This window comes from Melanerpes formicivorus, unplaced genomic scaffold (genome assembly GCF_026170545.1).
Source record: "Melanerpes formicivorus ecotype bairdi unplaced genomic scaffold, bMelFor1.0.p_v2 SCAF_47, whole genome shotgun sequence".
Classification (NCBI taxonomy): domain Eukaryota; kingdom Metazoa; phylum Chordata; class Aves; order Piciformes; family Picidae; genus Melanerpes; species Melanerpes formicivorus.
The window spans coordinates 2,684,614-2,704,232 of NW_027142399.1; the positions used below are offsets into that span (position 1 = coordinate 2,684,614).

General features: G+C 48.1%; 1 protein-coding gene across 4 annotated transcripts in view; it reads left to right on the plus strand.

The window, feature by feature from the left end:
* The window catches only part of KCNJ5 (potassium inwardly rectifying channel subfamily J member 5), a 71,347-nt gene extending 55,355 nt beyond the window's left edge, over nt 1-15,992 (plus strand). For all 4 annotated transcript variants that reach the window (XM_068160000.1, XM_068160003.1, XM_068160002.1 and 1 more), the window contains 2 exons: nt 274-1,220; nt 15,162-15,992. In XM_068160000.1, coding sequence (XP_068016101.1) covers nt 281-1,220; nt 15,162-15,526 — 1,305 coding nt within the window. In that variant the 5' untranslated portion in view covers nt 274-280 and the 3' untranslated portion in view covers nt 15,527-15,992. The remainder of the gene's footprint in view (nt 1-273; nt 1,221-15,161) is intronic.
* Nucleotides 15,993-19,619: the final 3,627 nt, after the last annotated feature.

Below are 19,619 nucleotides of genomic sequence, written 5' to 3' on the forward strand. Positions count from 1 at the left end.
AGAACTTCTTCCTAACATCCAGCCTAAACCTCCCCTGGCACAGCTTGAGACTGTGCCCTCTTGTTCTGGTGCTGGTTGCCTGGGAGAAGAGACCAACCCCCACCTCCTTTTCTCCACAACCAAGCAAAAAACCCCCAAGCCCCCAAAACCAAACCAAAAAACCCCACACTAAACCCCCCACAAAAACCACTGTGGCAAAACTTGCAGCATGGCCTCAGCTCTTTCCCTCCCCTCCCCTCCCCTCTTAAACATTCTTTCTCCGTTCCCCCGCAGCCCAGCCATGGCCGGAGATTCTCGGATCTTCATGAACCAGGACATGGACATTGGTGTTACATCCAGAGAGCCTAAGAAGATACCCAAGCAGGCTCGGGATGATGTCCCCATTGCCACTGACAGAACCAGGCTCATCTCAGCAGAGGGGAAGAAGCCACGGCAGCGTTACATGGAGAAAAGCGGCAAATGCAACGTCCACCACGGCAACGTCCAGGAAACCTACCGCTACCTTAGCGACCTCTTCACCACGCTGGTGGACCTCAAGTGGCGCTTCAACCTCCTCGTCTTCACCATGGTCTACACCATCACCTGGTTGTTTTTTGGCTTCATCTGGTGGCTCATTGCCTACATCCGGGGAGACCTGGACCACCTGGAAGACGAGAACTGGATCCCCTGCGTCGAAAACCTCAGTGGATTTGTTTCTGCCTTTCTGTTTTCTATCGAGACCGAGACGACCATCGGCTATGGCTACAGGGTCATAACGGAGAAGTGCCCAGAGGGCATCGTGCTGCTCCTGATCCAGGCTATCCTGGGCTCCATTGTCAACGCATTCATGGTGGGATGCATGTTTGTCAAGATCAGCCAACCAAAGAAGAGGGCTGAAACCCTCATGTTTTCCAACAACGCCGTGATCTCCATGAGGGATGAGAAGCTCTGCCTCATGTTCCGAGTGGGAGACCTCCGCAATTCCCACATTGTCGAGGCTTCCATCAGAGCCAAACTGATTAAATCCAAGCAGACCAAAGAAGGAGAGTTTATCCCCTTGAACCAGACGGATATCAACGTGGGATTTGACACTGGAGACGACAGGTTGTTCCTGGTGTCGCCTCTCATCATCTCGCACGAAATCAACGAGAAGAGTCCCTTCTGGGAGATGTCCCGCACCCAGCTGGAGAAAGAGGAGTTTGAAATCGTGGTCATCCTGGAAGGAATGGTGGAAGCAACAGGTAAGGAGGTGTCACAAACAGTCTCACAGTCTTGGGGGGGGTGGGGGGAAATGGGGGAAAACAGAGTGTGGTGTGGCATAGAGATTTTGCTGCCCAGAGGGGTTGTGGAGTCTCCTTCCCTGGAGAGATCCCAAACTTGCCTGGACCTTGTGATCCTGGGCAAACTTCTATGGATGACCCTGCTGTAGCAGGAACATTGGACTACATAGGATGGGATAGGATAGGATAGGATAGGATAGGATAGGATAGGATAGGATAGGATAGGATAGGATAGGATAGGATAGGATAGGATGGGGTGGAATGGAGTAGAATAGAATGGAATAGGAATAGGAATAGGAATAGGAATAGGAATAGGAATAGGAATAGGAATAGAATAGAAATAGAATAGGAATAGAATAGAATAGAATAGAATTAACCAGGTTGGAAAAGACCTTCAAGATCATCAAGTCCAACCTATCACCCAGCACCATCTAATCACCTAAGCCACGGCACCAAGTGCCTCATCCAGTCCCCTCTTAAACACCTCCAGTGATGATGACTCCACCACCTCCCTGGGCAGCACATTCCAATGGCCAATCTCTCTTTCTATGAAGAATTTCTTCCTAACATCCAGCCTGAACCTGCCCTGGCACAGCTTGAGACTGTGTCCTCTTGTTCTGGTGCTGGTTGCCCTGGAGAAGAGACCAACCCCCACCTGGGTACAACCTCCTTTCAGGTAGTTGTAGACAGCAATAAGGTCTCCCCTGAGCCTCCTCTTCTCCAGGCTAAGCAACCCCAGCTCCCTCAGCCTCTCCTCATAGGGCTGTGCTCCAAACTCCTCATAGGTTCTTTCCAAGGTCTTTGGGTTCTGGGGTGGGTTCTCTCTGAAACACTGGCAAGGGTTTTCAGCTTGATAGGAGCTTGCAGTGTTTTCAGCACCCTGCCACACAGATTCTGTCCCTTGCTTACCTTTAATGTTGTCCCCTACTTGAGATTTGTCCTTCTTGATCTCCAAACAACCAGATGTGAAGGGAAACAGTCTTTCAAATTCCCTCCTCTCAGATCTTTGATCTTCAGGGTAGCTCTCTGGAGAGTTAATTCACTTTTCCAGAATGCCTTTTAGTCATTAGGTGAGAAGCAATAGGTGACTTTTCCAGAGGGAGCTGATGGAAGTGATGTGTGGATTGCACTGTACCTGGGCTGGTGCACTGTATGGCCAAAGAGGGATTCATTTGGCATTAGCAGGCAAATCTTTCTCAGCAGGGGATTGTAGAGATGTGGCAAAAGAAGAAGTGGGTGGAAAAGTCTATCAAAGGCAAAGATTTGCAGTGGAAGCTTATTGTGTAGCCTAATCATTTACTAGATACTAGAACCTCCTGATCTGAGAGCGAAATGCAGTCCTCTGTTTGTCCAAAGCCTCTTTGCTCATCACACAGTGACACCATCAGACTCTGTTTGCACAGTGACAGCGCTGCCTTCCTCTCCTGAAAGCTCAACCTCTGCTAGCTCTGTCTGAGAGGAAGTCATTATCAATAACAACCTCCAAATTAAAAGCATGGCAGCAGAATAACATCACTTTACAAATGGGCTCCTCTCCCAGAGGGATTGTCCAGGCCAGCATGTAATGACATCAGGGAGCATACATCTGTGGAAATGAATTATTCTGGTCTCTGAAGGCAGGCTTTGAAATCCCCAAATCGAAGCTGGAAGAGGCAGTTTGCACTGAGCTGGGAGCAGAGCAGAGCAGAGCTCAGCTGATGGCGTTGTCTGATTCAGAGGCTGGGCTGGTTTTATCAATGACATATGGTCACTGGTGGGGGTGATATTTTGCCACAGCGAGAGCTGCTTGCACTGTTTGTGCTTTCCTGCTTTGTCCTCACACTTTGTAATGTTGATAAAGCAGCTTGGGGGATATTAATCCCTGCTTCCAGGCCTTCAAACTCACTCCAAGCAAATTCGTTAGGTTCTTTATTTCCTATCGTACTGCTCAAGCCCCATCTGCTTCCAGGAGAGGTGTCATTTGCTTCCAGGAGAGGTGTCATTTGCTTCCAGCATGGCTTCTATTAAATCATGACATTGATAGAAGGGAGAGGGTAGTGAAAAATGCAGCAGTGCATTTGTTCCCTTAGTAACCCCCGTGAAAAATTGGGAACCACCATCATACAGCTCAGAGGTACAACTGGGGAGCTCTAAGCCTGAGAAGGGTGGATTTAGACTGGAGATTAGGAAGAAACTCTTTACAGTGAGGGTGATGAGACATTGGAACAGGTTGCCCAGGGAGGTCCTCGATGCACCCTCCCTGGTGGTGTTCAAGGCCAGGTTGGATGAGGTCTTGAGCAACCTAGGCTGGTAGGAGGTGTCCTTCCCCATGGCAGAGGGGTTGGAACTGGATGATCTTTAAGGTAACTTCCAAACCATTCCACAAACCTATGAAAATTCAGCCCAGCCATTTGATAACCACCTCCAGCAGCTTTAACCCACCCCACACACACCACAAAGGCAATGGATTGCCTCCTCTCAAGCAAATAACTCTTCCCTCTGACATTTAAATTCAATCCTGACCCGGTAGCAGGCAAAGATGGTCAATAGTTTCAAACAAAAGGCACAGAACAAATTTCAGAGAGTCACCACAACCCCTTCACATCATTGATTTTAAACCCATGGTCGTGCTTTGAAGGTGACTTGAATTTCCTGAAGGCTTCAAGCCATTGGTTTTAAACCTTTGTTTGTGTCTCCAAGCTGACTTGAATTTCCTGAAACACTTCTTCAGCTTGCTGTTGTTTTTCTTTCGTTGACAAAGGAAATGTTGTGGTTTGGAGCCCATGGTTTTTGGGGTTTTGAGTTGCATTTTTAACTGGATAAATAACAACAACACCACCACCACCACACCAGAAGCCTCCCAGCCAGCCTGAAATGTGATGTTTTGCTTTTGCTGCAAACAGAAAACAAACACTGCATTATTCCAGTGAGAGATCTCCAGGGACCCACAGCTGTTGCACAACTCACCCACGAAGCCAGCTGCAGCAGACAGCCCTGGCAGGGGTCTTAACCGGTTGATGTTTCGGAGTGGCTGAGGCACTCTCATGGTTCCACAAGAGGTTAACAAAGGGCAAAAGGAGGCAAAGTTTCTGATCAGATTCGCTGTACCTGTCCTGCAGACTTCACTCCACATCTACAGTGTCCAGTATGGTCATGGTCTAGGATGATGAACGTGTCCAGAGAAGGGCAATGCAGCTGGGGAGGGGTCTGGAGCACAGCCCTGTGAGGAGAGGCTGAGGGAGCTGCGGTTGCTTAGCCTGGAAAAGAGGAGGCTCAGGGGAGACCTTCTTGCTCTCTACAACTACCTGAAGGGAGGTTGTAGCCAGGTGGGGGTTGGTCTCTTCTCCCAGGCAACCAGCACCAGAACAAGAGGACACAGTCTCAAGCTGTGCCAGGGGAAGTTTAGGCTGGAGGTGAGGAGAAAGTTCTTCCCAGAGTGAGTTGTTAGCCTTTGGAATGTGCTGCCCAGGGAGGTAGTGGAGTCCCCATCCCTGGAGGTGTTCAAGAGGGGATTGGATGTGGCACTTGGTGCCATGGTTATTAGTCATGAGGTGTTGGGTGACAGGCTGGACTCGATGATCTTTGAGGTCTTTTCCAACCTTAGTGATTCTATGATTGTTTAGGTCCTTCTGCTTTTCCTTACCTCTTTTCCCCAGCACCATTAAATAAGCCACAAGAGAGAGTCCAGATGCTCAATTATCCCAGTCACTAAATGGAGCTTTAATAAACTCTTAGGGAAAAGACTTTATCCAATATATTTTCCTGGCTTAGATTCGGTGTGATGAAAAGTGGCTTAACGATTAGAAGTAATTTAGCTCCTCCTGTCCCTGCAAGAGTGTAGGCAAAGAGCAGCTTTTCTGCACCTCCAGTTAGCCACCCTCATGTAGTAAAATTTCCAGGCCCAAAAGAAACAGTCACAGCATCAGATATCCTGAATTTAAACACAGAATCATTAAGGTTGGAAAAGACCTCTAAGATTAGCAAGTCCAACCATCCACCTAACACCACCATGGCCATTAAACCATGTCCCCAGGCACCATGGCCACACATTTTGTGAGCTCCTCCAGGGCTGGTGACTCCAATGCCTGACCACTCCTGCAGGAAGGAAGCTTTTCCTAATATGCAATCTTGATTCTCCCCTGGGAGAACAAAGGGAAGGTGAGCTGACTAAATGGACTTTGCATGCATTCATCATCTGCCTCTGGCTGTCTTGTTGCTTTGGTTTGCATCTTGCATCTAAATGACTTTTCATTGAATCATAGAATCAATAAGGTTGGAAAAGACCTCAAGGATCATCAAGTCTAACCTGGCACCCAACACCTCATGGCTAATAACCATGGCCCCCAGTGTCACATCCAATCCCCTCTTGAACACTTCCAAGGATGGTGACTCAATCACCTCCCTGGGCAGCACATTCCAATGGCTAACAACTCTCTCTGGGAAGAACTTTCTCCTCACCTCCAGCCTAAACTTCACCTGGCACAGCTTGAGACTGTGTCCTCTTGCTCTGGTGCTGCTTGCCTGGGAGAAGAGACCAACCCCCTCCTGGCTACAACCTCCCTTCAAGTATTTGTAGAGAGCAATTAGGTCCCCCCTGAGCCTCCTCTTCTGCAGGCTAAACAACCCCAGCTCCCTCAGCCTTTTCTCCTCTGCAAAGAAGGACATGGTAGAACTGTTACAGAAGCTGCTTATGTAATAATAGGGAGGAGAGAGAGAGAGAGGTCTCCATTCATTCTTTCCATGAGCTGAATTGTCCTCCAGAGGTGGATGTTGGCAGGCTGGCCATCTTCAGTGTCTCTGTAGACATGATAAATACCATTGCGAGAGGCCTGGAGTTATGTGATGCAAGCTTGGGGCTGAGGCTCTCTCTAACAGAGACATCAAGATCTTTAAATCATAAGGTCCTTACCTTTTTCTCTCTGCATTCCCAGAGCTGAGGAGCTTTCTCAGGCCTGGAGAGCACTCAGATAAATTAAAATCTGATTGCATAAAAATCAAAGTGAATCAATCCCAGACATGTCCTCCCCTGAAGGAGACAAGCACAAATAATTGGAGGACCACGCTCCTACCTTCCAATATTCCTTTCTGAGCTGGAGGAATATTGACTTTTGGAGGGGGTTACACTGTTCTTTGGTCTAATTAACACAGAGGGACTAATAGATTTTCTAACTCTCCAATTGCTGATGCTAATCTAAAGGCTTGTATTGCTTAATGAGAGTGGTAGAGCTTCACATTTACAGAGCTACTCCTTGTCACCCTAACTCACATCAGTCTGTCTGTATACCTCAGAGCCTATCAGGCCTTTCTCTGTGCTCTTGCAGTGTGTTTGGAGCTGAGGGTGTCCCAGGCAGCTTTAGTGCATGCAATAGGAAGGGGAAAGCCATACCCTGCATCCAACAGGGTATGAAGGCAAGGACAGGGCTGCGGAATCCCGTCCAGCAATGTCTGTGCTGGAGCTGCAGAGGCAGCCCAGCAAATATGGCAAACACACAGGCAGCAGCCACATGACATTTCACCAGCAGATAATCACAGAGCTCGGTGGCATTTCAATGAGGAGAGTTAATTTTAGGCTGATGAAAAATGTTGTCTGGAGAGCCCCAGGGGTTGAGATGTCTCTGCCCACCGAGAGAAGTTCAGCCCATGGAGCAGCGCTGAAATATTCAGCTCTGCTGCTGATGAGATCAGCCTGGGGCAATTTCTCAGGTTCCTTTAGGGTCCCCTTGCCCTCTCCCACTGAGCTGCTGGTTATGATGGTCCATTTGAGGATGATACACATCCTCCAACAGCTGGAGAGAGGCTGCTGGTTCACCTCTGGATAGGCAAAGAGCTGCAAACGCAGGTAGATTTGGCTTGTGAGAACAAAGTTTGATTGCAACTGCTGACCTGAGGGTGTCTACAACTACCTGAAGGGAAGTTGTAGCCAGATGGGGGTTGGTCTCTTCTCCCAGGCAACCAGCACCAGAACAAGAGGACACAGTCTCAAGCTGTGCCAGGGGAGGGTCAGGCTGGATGTTAGGAAGAAATTCTTCCCAGAAAGAGAGACTGGCCATTGGAATGTGCTGCCCAGGGAGGTGGTGGAGTCACCGCCCCTGGAGGTGTTTAAGAAGAAACTGAATGAGGCACTTGGTGCCATGGTTTAGTTGATCAGATGGTGCTGGGTGATAGGTTGGACTCGATGATCTCAAAGGTCTTTTCCAACCTGGTTAATTCTAAGTAAATATTCCATGTACAAGACCTGAAAACCGAGGGGCATCCCCACCTCTAGCAGCAGAAGCTCTGCTCCAGTTGCATAATCAGTGGTATTGAAGCAGTGAAACCTTCTGCAATGTGCAGCTCCCTGTGAGCACGCTGCAGAAATCCCAAGCTCCTCACCCGGGGAGCCATCAAACAACTGCTTTTTGTCAGGATGTGTTAACATCCCTTTGTCTTTGATAAGGTGGAAAGCTGCTTGATCCCAGCTGGGTTTGATGACAGGAAAGTGCCTTGTTAGTGGGGTTCCCCTGACATCAGTCCTCCTCTCTGCTTTTGAATGTAATGAAACCCTTGGTTTAATACCCAGAGCAGCATATTCTGTACCTTTCCATCTGCTGGAGGCCAGAAAGAAGCTTAGGTCACCATCTCTGGCTGCTTTAAACAAGGAATCACAGAATCACCAAGGTTGTAAGAGACGTCAAAGATCAGCAAGTCCAACCTGTCACCACAGACCTCAGGACTAAACCATGGCACCAAGTGCCACGTCCAATCCCCTCTTGAACACCTCCAAGGATGATGACTCCAGGAAGCTGGGGTCAGAGTGGCTGGAGAGCAGCCAGGCAGAGAGGGATCTGGAGGTGCTGGTTGATGGTAGGCAGAACATGAGCCTGCAGTGTGCCCAGGTGGCCAAGAGGGCCAATGGCATCCTGGCCTGGATCAGGAACAGTGTGGCCAGCAGGAGCAGGGAGGTCATTCTGCCCTGTGCTCAGCACTGGTTAGGCCACACCTTGAGTCCTGTGTCCAGTTCTGGGCTCCTCAGTTTAGGAAAGATGTTGAGTTGCTGGCAGGTGTCCAGAGAAGGGCAAGGAGGCTGGGGAGGGGTTTGGAGCACAGCCCTGTGAGGAGAGGCTGAGGGAGCTGGGGTTGCTTGGCCTGGAGAAGAGGAGGCTCAGGGGAGACCTTCTTGCTCTCTCCAACTCCCTGAAGGGAGGTTGTAGCCAGGTGGGGGTTGGTCTCTTCTCCCAGGCAACCAACACCAGAAGAAGAGGACACAGTCTCAAGTTGCACCAGGGGAGGTTTAGGCTGGAGGTTAGGAAGAAATTCTTTATAGAAAGAGTGATTGGCCATTGGGATGTGCTGCCCAGGGAGGTGGTGGAGTCCCCAGCACTGGGGGTGTTTAGGAGGAGACTTGATGGGGTGCTTGGTGCCATGGTTTAGTTGATCAGATGGTGTTGGGTAATAGGTTGGACTCGATGATCTCGAAGGTCTTTTCCAACCTGGTTAATTCTATTCTATTCTATTCTATTCTATTCTATTCTATTCTATTCTATTCTATTCTATTCTATTCTATTCTATTCCATTCCATTCCATTCCATTCCATTCCATTCCATTCCATTCCATTCCATTCCATTCTAAACTCTGGTAATGATCTGTGGAGTAGTGATTCCAGGTGCCAGCCCCCCCCAAAAAAAACAACTGCTTAGGATTTTCCTGTAGTGAAATTATCATTCAAACCCTCCCCAACGTTTAATAGAGAGCTGGAAACCAGAGACAGTCCTCTGGCCTCCAGTTTTTGAAAGAGCCTGGAACTGCTTCCAGCTTTGTTGAAAAATTGCTGCATCTGCTTCTAGCTTTGTGCAAAATTGGGGTTTGGGGTGGTTGGGGGTGGGGGGGGTGGGAGAAGGCTGTGTGTTGTTTTGGTTTGTGGTTTGGGTTTGGGGATCTTTTTCTGTCCCTGGTTTCACTGCAGTGTGAGGCTTGTCTGCAGCTGAAAGCCAAGCTGCTGACTGAGGAGCTGAGAAAGATGTAGCCAACACTTGAAAGCTGAAGATTTCACATTTCACTTCACATTTTCCACAACTGACAGATTGTACAAATTTACATTGAGCAGACTTTTCTCTGCTTCTCCTTTCTTTTTTTTTTTCCCCCAGCCAGATTGTTTAGGAGAAAATTCAACTGGTAATGGTCTCAGGAGCTGGAGAATACGATAGGCTTGATACAGGCAAATCTTTATAGCTTTATTTTTCACCCAGGCTGACAGAGGGGAGCCAAGGATATGCTTTTGGCATGAAGCTTATTTAAATGAGGTGCCCAAGTCATCAAGCACCACTTTTTATTACTACAGAGAATCATTACTATCAAACTATTACTCTTACAGAGTTATTAAGGTTGGCAAAGCCCTCTGAGACAGCTTAGAGCTTCAGATGCTCTCGAGTGTTATTCTGCTGCTGTACAAGGAGGAAGCTTCCCTGGTCAAGCATTGGAACAGGCTGCCCAGGGAGGTGGGGGAGTAACCATCCCTGGAGGAGCTCCCAAAATGTGCAGACATGGCACTGTGGGCCGTGATTTAATGGCCATGGTGCTCAATGATCTTAGAAGGCTTTCCCAAACAAAACAATGCTGTTATTCCGTGCTCATTGCTCCAACCAGCAGCTCAACACCACCAGGCACATTAAACCATGGCCCACAGTGCCATGGCTGCACAGTTTTGGAGCACCTCCGGGGATGGTGACTCCCCCACCTCCCTGGGCAGCCTGTTTCAATGCCTGACCACTCTTGCAGCAACGAAATTGTTGCTAATATCCAACCCAAACCTCCCCTGGTGCAACTTGAGGCCATTTCCTTTCATTCTATCACTCGTTCCTTGGGAGAAGAGACCAACACTCCAACCTCTTTTCAGGGAGTCATAGTGAACAACCAAACATTTAAACCCCAAACATGCAGCAATGGTTACTTTAAGAAAAGGTCTGTTTCAGGCCCATGTGGTTATTTTTGCAAGAGAGAAGTTTGCAAGCCCCACTGCAAGCTGAAACTGAAGAGATATTGCAAGCCCAAAGGGCAGGTTGTGTGCAAGGGTTGGTGGCTGCATCTATGTCATAGAGTCATAGAATCATGGAGACATAGAGTCATGGAGTCATAGAATCATAGAGTCATAGAATCATAGAGTTATCGAGTCATAGAGTCATAGAATCATAGAGTCATAGAGTCATAGAATCATAGAGTCATAGAATCATAGAGATATAGAGTCATAGAATCATAGAGTCATAGAATCATAGAGTTATAGAGTCATAGAATCATAGAGTCATAGAGTCATAGAATCATAGAGTCATAGAATCATAGAGTCATGGAGTCATAGAGCCATAGAATCATAGAGTTATAGAGTCATAGAATCATAGAGTCATGGAGTCATAGAGTCGTAGAATCATAGAGTCATAGAGCCATAGAGTCATAGAGCCATAGAGTCATAGAATCATAGAGTCATAGAATCATAGAGTTATAGAGTCATAGAATCATAGAGTCATGGAGTCATAGAGCCATAGAATCATAGAGTTATAGAGTCATAGAATCATAGAGTCATGGAGTCATAGAGTCGTAGAATCATAGAGTCATAGAGTTATAGAGTCATAGAATCATAGAGTCATAGAATCATAGAGTTATAGAATCATAGAGTCATAGAACCATAGAGTTATAGAGTCATAGAATCATAGAGTCATAGAATCATAGAGTCATAGAGTCATAGAATCATAGAGTCATAGAGTCATAGAGTCATAGAATCATAGAGTTATAGAGTCATAGAATCATAGAGTCATGGAGTCATAGAGTCGTAGAATCATAGAGCCATAGAGCCATAGAGTCATAGAATCATAGAGTCATAGAATCATACAGTCATGGAGTCATAGAGTTGTAGAATCATAGAGTCATAGAGCCATAGAGTCATAGAGTCATAGAATCATAGAGTTATAGAGTCATAGAATCATAGAGTCATAGAATCATAGAGTCATAGAGCCATAGAGTTATAGAATCATAGAGTCATAGAACCATAGAGTTATAGAGTCATAGAATCATAGAGTCATAGAATCATAGAGTCATAGAACCATAGAGTTATAGAGTCATAGAGTCATAGAACCATAGAGTTATAGAGTCATAGAATCATAGAGTTATAGAGTCATAGAATCAATAAGGTTAGAAAAGACCTCTGAGATCATCAAGTCCAACCTATCACCCAACACCTCATGACTACTAAACCATGGCACCAAGTGCCACATCCAATCCCTTTTTGAACACCTCTGTCCTGGCAACAACAGCAAAGTTTATTGCTCCACACCTCTCCTGTCATCTCTCTTTTTTCCCTCTTTTGTAGCTCCAGAGGCAATAATTAGCTGGGGACATTAGAGATGCATTAATTAACCAGGCTGGAGAGCACAGGGCAGCCTGCAAAGCAGGCACTTAATGGAATTTGAAGCAGAGACAATGCTGGTTGTTCACTGGGTAACGTGGGAGCTGCCAAGTGGCCTGTCCCCACGCAATTAAAGCACCACTGCACGTGTGCTAACAGGGAGATTCAAAGGGGATTAGGGAGCAATTACAAGTTGCATGACTCTGCTGGCTCCAGGTACCCCTGGGGTTACAGAAAGCAGCTATGGCAGGATGCTGGCTGTGTGGAGTGTTTGGCTGCTAAAAGCTTTGTGTTGTTACTCCCTTAACTGAGTACTGGCAGCAAGAGATAACTAGGATGGTGTCTGTGTGGCTTAGGATGCAACTAGGATGGTGTCTTTGGGGTTAAGAACATAACCAGTATGGTGTCTCTGGGGTTCAGACCATAACCAGGATGGTGTCTCTGGGGTTCAGAGCATAACCAGGATGGTGTCTCTGGGGTTCAGGACATTACTGAGGTGGTGTCTTTGGGGTTCAGAACATAACTAGAATGGTTTCTCTGGAGTTCAGGGCATGAGACCTCACCTGGAGAACTGTGTCCACCTCTGAAGCTCTCAACACAGGAAGGACAGAGAGCAGGACCAGAGGAGGGCCACTATCTAGTCCAACCCTCCTGCTAGAGGAGCTTCACCTAGAGTAGAGTAGAGTAGAGTAGAGTAGAGTAGAATAGAATAGAATAGAATAGAATAGACCAGACCAGGTTGGAAAAGACCTTTGAGATCATCAAATTAAATTTATCATCCAACACCATCTAATCAACTAAACCATGGCACCAAGCACCCCATCCAGTCTCTTCCTAAACACCTCCAGTGATGGTGACTCCACCACCTCCCTGGGCAGCACATCCCAATGGCCAATCTCTCTTTCTATGAAGAACTTCTTCCTAACATCCAGCCTGACCCTCCCCTGGCACAGCTTGAGACTGTGTTGGTTGCCTGGGAGAAGAGACCAACCCCCTTCTGGCTACAACCTCCCTTCAGGGAGTTGTAGACAGCAATGAGGTCTCCCCTGAGCCTCCTCTTCTCCAGGCTAAGCAACCCCAGCTCCCTCAGCCCCTCCTCACAGGGCTGTGCTCCAGACCCCTCCCCAGCTTTGTTGCCCTTCTCTGGACACCTTCCAGCAACTCAACATCTTTGCTAAACTGAGGAGCCCAGAACCAGACACAAATAAATCACAAATAAAAGTCAATCACCCAGGAGCACACCTAGGTGGGTTTGGAATCTCTCTGGAGAAGAGAAGGAGACTCCACAGCCTCTCTGAGCAGCCTGCTCCAGTGTTCAGGCTTGGAGGAGGCACTTGGAGGTCTGTCATTTCTTCACCTTGAGGTTTGAGGAGCCCAGGTGAGCTGATGCTGCACATCATAGTGTCACCACGAGCAGGAGTGGGCTCCACGCTGGTTTTTACCAGCACAAGCTGACAACTTCCTGAAGAGATCCTGTAGCCCAGCAGAGCTTCTCCCAAAGGCAAAACCCTCTTGGGATGATTTTTCTTCTTCTATATATATGTTTTTTTTATCATAGCAGGCTTTGCACATCCCAGTTCCTTCCTGGCCAGGAAGCAGGCACACTGGAACACTATGACTAACTGTACTTGTTGTTCCTGCCCAGAAGCAAATACTCCTGCAGCTCTTCTTGGTGGGGGGAAAAAAGAAAGGGAAAACTAAAATTGGCTTTTCAATCTGTGGTACAAAGCTGGAAATTTCTTGGTGTGTCCTGTGTCTCCACACACACCACACCCCCCTCCCCCCCCCCTTCTAACATCTCAAGAACCAAAGCAGCCTAAATAAACTCCTGCTGGAGAGCTTTAAACTAAGGAGAGCAATAAGAGACAAGCAAAGCTTTCCAGAGGGCTTGCTGCTGTGGGTGTCTTTTCATGGGCTGTAGCAGTTAGGGGAACAAAATAGTCATCTGTGCACAAAAGTCACTGTTGTTTTCCTGCAGGAAAGGAGTTTTCTGGTTCCTCTGAGACTGCAGTCACTTGCTTGAGCTCACCTGAGGAGAAGATATCTGACCCTGATGTTTCCCACCCCCCCAATGCATTGCTTTGGATCTTTCTTTATGTACTTTGGGCTGTAGGAGTTAGACTTGGAAGCACTGGTGAGGAAGTGAATCAAGTGCATGTTTTGGATGTGTTCAAGTCTTGTCCATCCCTCATCCTGCAAGAGAGATCAGAGAGGGGACTTTGTGAGGCCAGGTTTTCCAGATTTCACTGTCCTTGGTTCCATAATTAGGACAAACAGAAGACAAACTCAATCTTGACACTGGCAAATGATTCCAAGAGAGCTTGGTTGCAGTTCTGCCAATGCTGAATACTCATCCCTGTTCTGCAAAGCTTCTCTTGGAACTTCTTCAAGCCAACTCTGCTCCTTCGGGCTGAGAAGCAGCTTGACAAGCACCAGCTTCTATTTTCCACTGTCCATCCAATCCACAAACCCATGGAATTCAACCTGCTTTTGGTCTTGACTCACTGGTGGTGGGGATTTTGGTTCTACCAACCCAATGCAGTTGGGTGGAACCCTCCCAGAGGTGTTCAAAAAACCAGTCTGGTGGATAAATGAAGGGTCACAAGGATGATTAGAGGGCTGGAGATCCTCTTCTCTGAGGAGAGGCTGAGGGAGTTGGAGCTGTTCAGTCTGGAGAAGAGAAGACTCCAAGGAGACCTAATTGTGGCCTTCCAGTATCTGAAGGGGGCTAGAAGAATGTTGGGGAGGGACTGTTTAGGATGTCAGGGAGTGATAGAACTGGGGAGAAAGGAGCAAAAATAGAAATGGATGGATGCAGATTGGATGTTAGGAAGAAGTTCTTCCCCATGAGGGTGGTGAGAGCCTGGCACAGGTTGCTCAGGGGGTGGTGGAAGCCTCATCCCTGGAGGTTTTGAAGGCCAGGCTGGATGTGTCTGTGAGCAACCTGCTGTAGTGTGAGGTGTCCCTGCCCATGGCAGTGGGATTAGAACTGGATGATCCTTGAGGTCCCTTCCAAGCCTAACAATTCTATGGTTCTATGAAATCATAAGAGTGGTAAGAGCCACTCATAAGAGCTCTCTCCACCTCAGTGTCTTAGCTCCAGTGCAGGACGCTGATCTGCTGGCAGTGAAAGGGGATGGGGTCAGATGCAATGGGAGTGGAGGGCAGTGGTTGCTTCTACTTAGGAGCTGGGTGGCTGAAGGTTTGAGGCACGTTGGCAGGGTTGGAGGCTGTTCTGGCACACTTCCCCAGCAGTGTTGTTAGTATCACCCACAAGCCACACCTCAGCAGAGCAATGTGAGGACAGAGAGAAGCTGCTTAGCCGTAGCAGGCTTCAGAGCCACGTGCAGAAGGTTCAGGCAAGAGTCTGAAGGTGCAGTGGTGCTCAGCTGTTTCATGGGGGAGGCTTTTGTGAGGCTTGTTAAGGGAAGACCTTTTGTGCGTCCCAGAGCACTCGGGTACGGAGCTGACACGAAAGTGCTTTTAAGCGGGGCAGGCGCTTGGGTGAGCACGTAAGGAGGCTCTGCATTTACCCTCCCTCTCTTTCCACCCAGGGATGACTTGCCAGGCTCGAAGCTCCTACATGGACACCGAGGTGCTGTGGGGACATCGCTTCACTCCTGTCCTCACCCTGGAGAAGGATTTCTATGAGGTTGACTACAACAGCTTCCACAGCACCTACGAGACCAACACCCCGGTGTGCTGCGCCAAGGAGCTGGCCGAGTCCCGCCGGGAGGGACAGCTCCTCGGCCAGCTCTCCAGTGCCACCCTCCTGAGCGGAGGCAGAGAAGCAGAGCCAGCGAAAGAGGAGGAAGAAGAAGAGGAGGAAGAGGAAGAGGAGGAGGAAGGCAAGGAGCCAGCAGGACTGAATGGAGCCAATGGGACAGCAGCAGAGGTGAAAGAAGATATACCTGTCTAAGAGATGAACTGCTGGATGGATACCCACCTGCACTGGGAGGCTGTGGCCTGGCGAGCTGGGACCTGACTGGGAGCCAGACAGCTGAGATTGATGTCCAGATCTCTGCTGCCTGCTGCTTGACCCTGGCGAGCCACTGCAGAGCACTGTGCCTCAGTTTCCCTCCCCCTTCTCTCTGTACAGTGAGATCCTGAGCTTTGCACTCATTTGTGAAGCATCTGGATCTCCATGGACAAGGTTCACCAAACACCATCACTGTTCAAAGTCGAAATTCCCACCACGGGTTGTTGCAAAAGATGTTCATTGGGTGTCCAGAACTCTTCTCCCTTGAGAAAGGGTATTTACAAAGTCCAGAATGTCCCATATCAGTATGAAGAATGTGGTTTCATACCTTCACTTTCTTTGTGAGTCAATGTATTGTAGACCTTGTTACTGCTAAATTAAAAGAAGAGGTAAAAAAAAACCCCAAACCCAAACCTCTCTGGTATCCAGTGGAGTGTTTTGCCTTCGTGAGTTTTAGGAAGAGATTTTAGCCTTTTCCCCTCCAGGATCACAGTTGTGATTTATTTCCTGGGAAATATATGCTATGTGGAGGTGTTTAGGAAGAGACTGGATGGGGTGCTTGGTGCCATGGTTTAGTTGATCAGATGGTGTTGGGTGATAGGTTGGACTTGATGATCTCAAAGGTCTCTTCCAACCTGGTCTGGTCTGGTCTGGTCTGGTCTGGTCTATTCTATTCTATTCTATTCTATTCTATTCTATTCTATTCTATTCTATTCTATGGGTGCTTGGTTACATGGGTTAGTTGATTAGGTGGTGTTGGGTGAAAGGTTGGATGTGATGATCTTGAAGGTCTCTTCCAACCTGGTCTATTCTATTCTATTCTATTCTATTCTATTCTATTCTATTCTATTCTATTCTATTCTATTCTGTCCTGTCCTGTCCTGTCCTGTCCTGTCCTGTCCTGTCCTGTCCTGTCCTACTCTATTAATAGGATAACTTTCCCTGCAAACCTTCAGCATGTTTGTCTGAAGGGTTTTGCTGTCTTCTCCAGCTGAAGTGCTATCACAGAGTGATCTGGAGCACAGCCCTATGAGGAGAGGCTGAGGGAGCTGGGGTTGCTTAGCCTGGAGAAGAGGAGGCTCAGAGGATACCTTCTTGCTGTCTACAACTACCTGAAGGGAGGTTGTAGCCAGGTGGGGGTTGGTCTCTTCTCCCAGGCAACCAGCACCAGAACAAGAGGACACAGTCTCAAGCTGTGCCAGGGGAAGTTTAGGCTGGATGTTAGGAAGAAATTCTCATAGAGTGATTGGCCATTGGAATGTGCTGCCCAGGGAGGTCGCCGTCATTGGAGATGTTTAGGAGGAGACTTGATGGGGTGCTTGGTGCCATGGTTTAGTTGATTAGATGGTGTTGGGTGATAGGTTGGACTTGATGATCTTGAAGGTCTCTTCCAACCTGGTCTGGTCTGGTCTGGTCTGGTCTGGTCTGGTCTATTCTATTCTATTCTATTCTATTCTATTCTATTCTATTCATAGAATCATAGAATCTATAAGGTTGAAAAAGACCTCAGAGATCATCAAGTCCAACCTGTCACCCAACACCTCCTGACTATCTAAACCATCTTTGTGTACTCTTTCCTCTGACACATGTCACAGCCAGAGAAAGTTTAGACCTTCCCCCAGCAATGGTTTCTTCCTGATCTGCATGTCCCAATTTCAGCTCCACTTGATGATTTGAAACAAAGCAAGTAGTCAAAGTAAGTAGTTGGTGGAGAGTGGCAGAACAAAGGGCAAGAGGCACAACCTTCACATCTCCCTGGACCCTTCTTTTCACCAGGCTGAACAGCACCAATTCTTGTAGCCTGTCCCCCTTAGGAGAGGTTCTCTGAGCATCACTCTCTTGTATGACTCTCAGCATCACTTTGTTGTGTGACTCTCAGCACCACTCTGTGTTTGAGCATCACTCTGTTGTGTGACTCTGGGCATCACTGTGCTCTATGCCTCTGAGCATCACTGTGCTGTATGCCTCAGAGCATCACTCTGTTGTACTCAACACCCAAGAGCCAGCAGTCAGCTTGGCCTCCAGCATGTAGGAAACCCCATGATGTGATGCACTGAGTTTTGAAGTGAAGTAGCTTGATGTGAAATGCTCAGCTCCAGCAGACTTGCAGAGGGAGCAGTTTCTGCTCAGCTTCCTCTTTTTCCACACTAAACCTCAGAGGAGCAGAGGGAGGGAAATGGGAGAGGTTTCGTGGAAGGGGTTGCTCTTTTTTTTCCCCACTTCTCATCCCACCTCTGCAAACTAATTGTGTTCAAATTGCTTCTCAGAGCATTTTTTGCTTTTGTTCTGCAGCTAAACTCCTAATGGAGAGGAGAGTAATGGGAAGTGAAACTGTGACTGGTTTGTGCAAGTCAGAGACAATTTCAGCCCCTTGGAGAGGTGTTACATAAGCTCTACTCAAGGAGCTGACTTGTCCAGCTCAATTCAATGTGAGTGAGGGCTTGCTGGGTCCCTTAAGTAATGCCAGAGACAGAGAGCATGGAAATGGCACTAGATTGCAGCTGCACCTTTCTTGTTCAGGCTTTTTACCCTCCAGGAAGCAGCTAAGCATCTCCAAGTAGTCAAAAAATTACTTCATCTGCTCAGGGCCCTCAAGATTTTATCACAGAAGACTGCACTTTCCTATTATTAAGTTTGGGGAATCATTTACCCTCTGTTAGGGGTTGGTGTTGCCAGCAGGGATTCTGCCCCTTTACTCTGCTCTGCTGAGACCCCACCTTGAATACTGGTACCAGTTCTGGCATGCCCAGAATGAGAAGGACACAGAGCTGTTGGAGTGAGTTCAGAGGAGACCACAAAGATGATCCAGGAACATCTCTGCTGTGACCACAGACTGAGGGTGCTGGGGTTGTTCAGTCTGGAGAAGACCTTAGAGCTGCTTTCAATGCCTAAAGGGATCCTGCAGTTTAAGAAGGACATTGAGACTCTTGAAGGTGACCAGAGAAGGGCAACAAAGCTGGGGAGGGGTCTGGAGCACAGCCCTGTGAGGAGAGGCTGAGGGAGCTGGGGTTGCTTAGCCTGGAGAAGAGGAGGCTCAGGGGAGACCTTCTTGCTCTCTACAACTACCTGAAGGGAGGTTGTATGCAGGAGGGAGTTGGTCTCTTCTCCCAGGCAGCCAGCACCAGAACAAGAGGACACAGTCTCAAGCTGTGCTAGGGGAAGTTTAGGCTGGAGGTGAGGAGAAAGTTCTTCCCAGAGAGAGTTGATAGCCATTGGAATGTGCTGCCCAGGGAGGTGGTGGTGTTCAAGAGGGGATTGGATGTGGCACTTGGTGCCATGGTTTAGCCATGAGGTCTGTGGTGCCAGGTTGGACTTGCTGATCTTTGAGGTCTCTTCCAACCTTGGTGATTCTGTGATACTGTGATTCTGTGAGCTAGCTCTCCCAGATACACCACCCACAGCACTATTCCCTCCATACAATCCACTCATCAGCCTCTTCCCCTCTCAACAGTATTAACTAACCCTCCACCAGCAGCCTTCAGAGCCTGTAAACACACCATCCCTGCACAAATAACCATTCATCTCCACACAACAGCCCCAGTAAACAAGCTAAAAATACATATCCCAAACCTCTGCCTCAGAAACGTGGCACTGATGAGCAAACCTCCCAGCACAAACATCCACATTGGCTCCCCAGCAAGCAAACCCACAGGGCTGGGGGTTTCCTTTCCAGACCTAAATGATTTTCCACCACCATGCAGCTAAACTCAGCAACACAGAGTCATGGAGCCATAGAATGGTTTGGGTTGGAAGCCTCCGAAGGTGTGAGGGTGCTGGAGCCCTAGAGGCTGCCCCAGAGAGGTTGTGGAGCCTCCTTCTCTGGAAGGGTTCCAAACCCACCTGGCTGTGTTCCTGTGCAAGCTGATCTTGGGGAGCATGAGTTAGCAGGGGGAGCTGGACTGGGTAATCTCCAGAGGTCCTCCACCATTCTCTGGTTCTATTTTCTCCTCTCTGAGTTTCCAGACTCATGCTTCCTGCATGGCTTCTATTTTCTCCCACATGAATTCCCATCCTTGTGCTTTTAGGGCTTCTG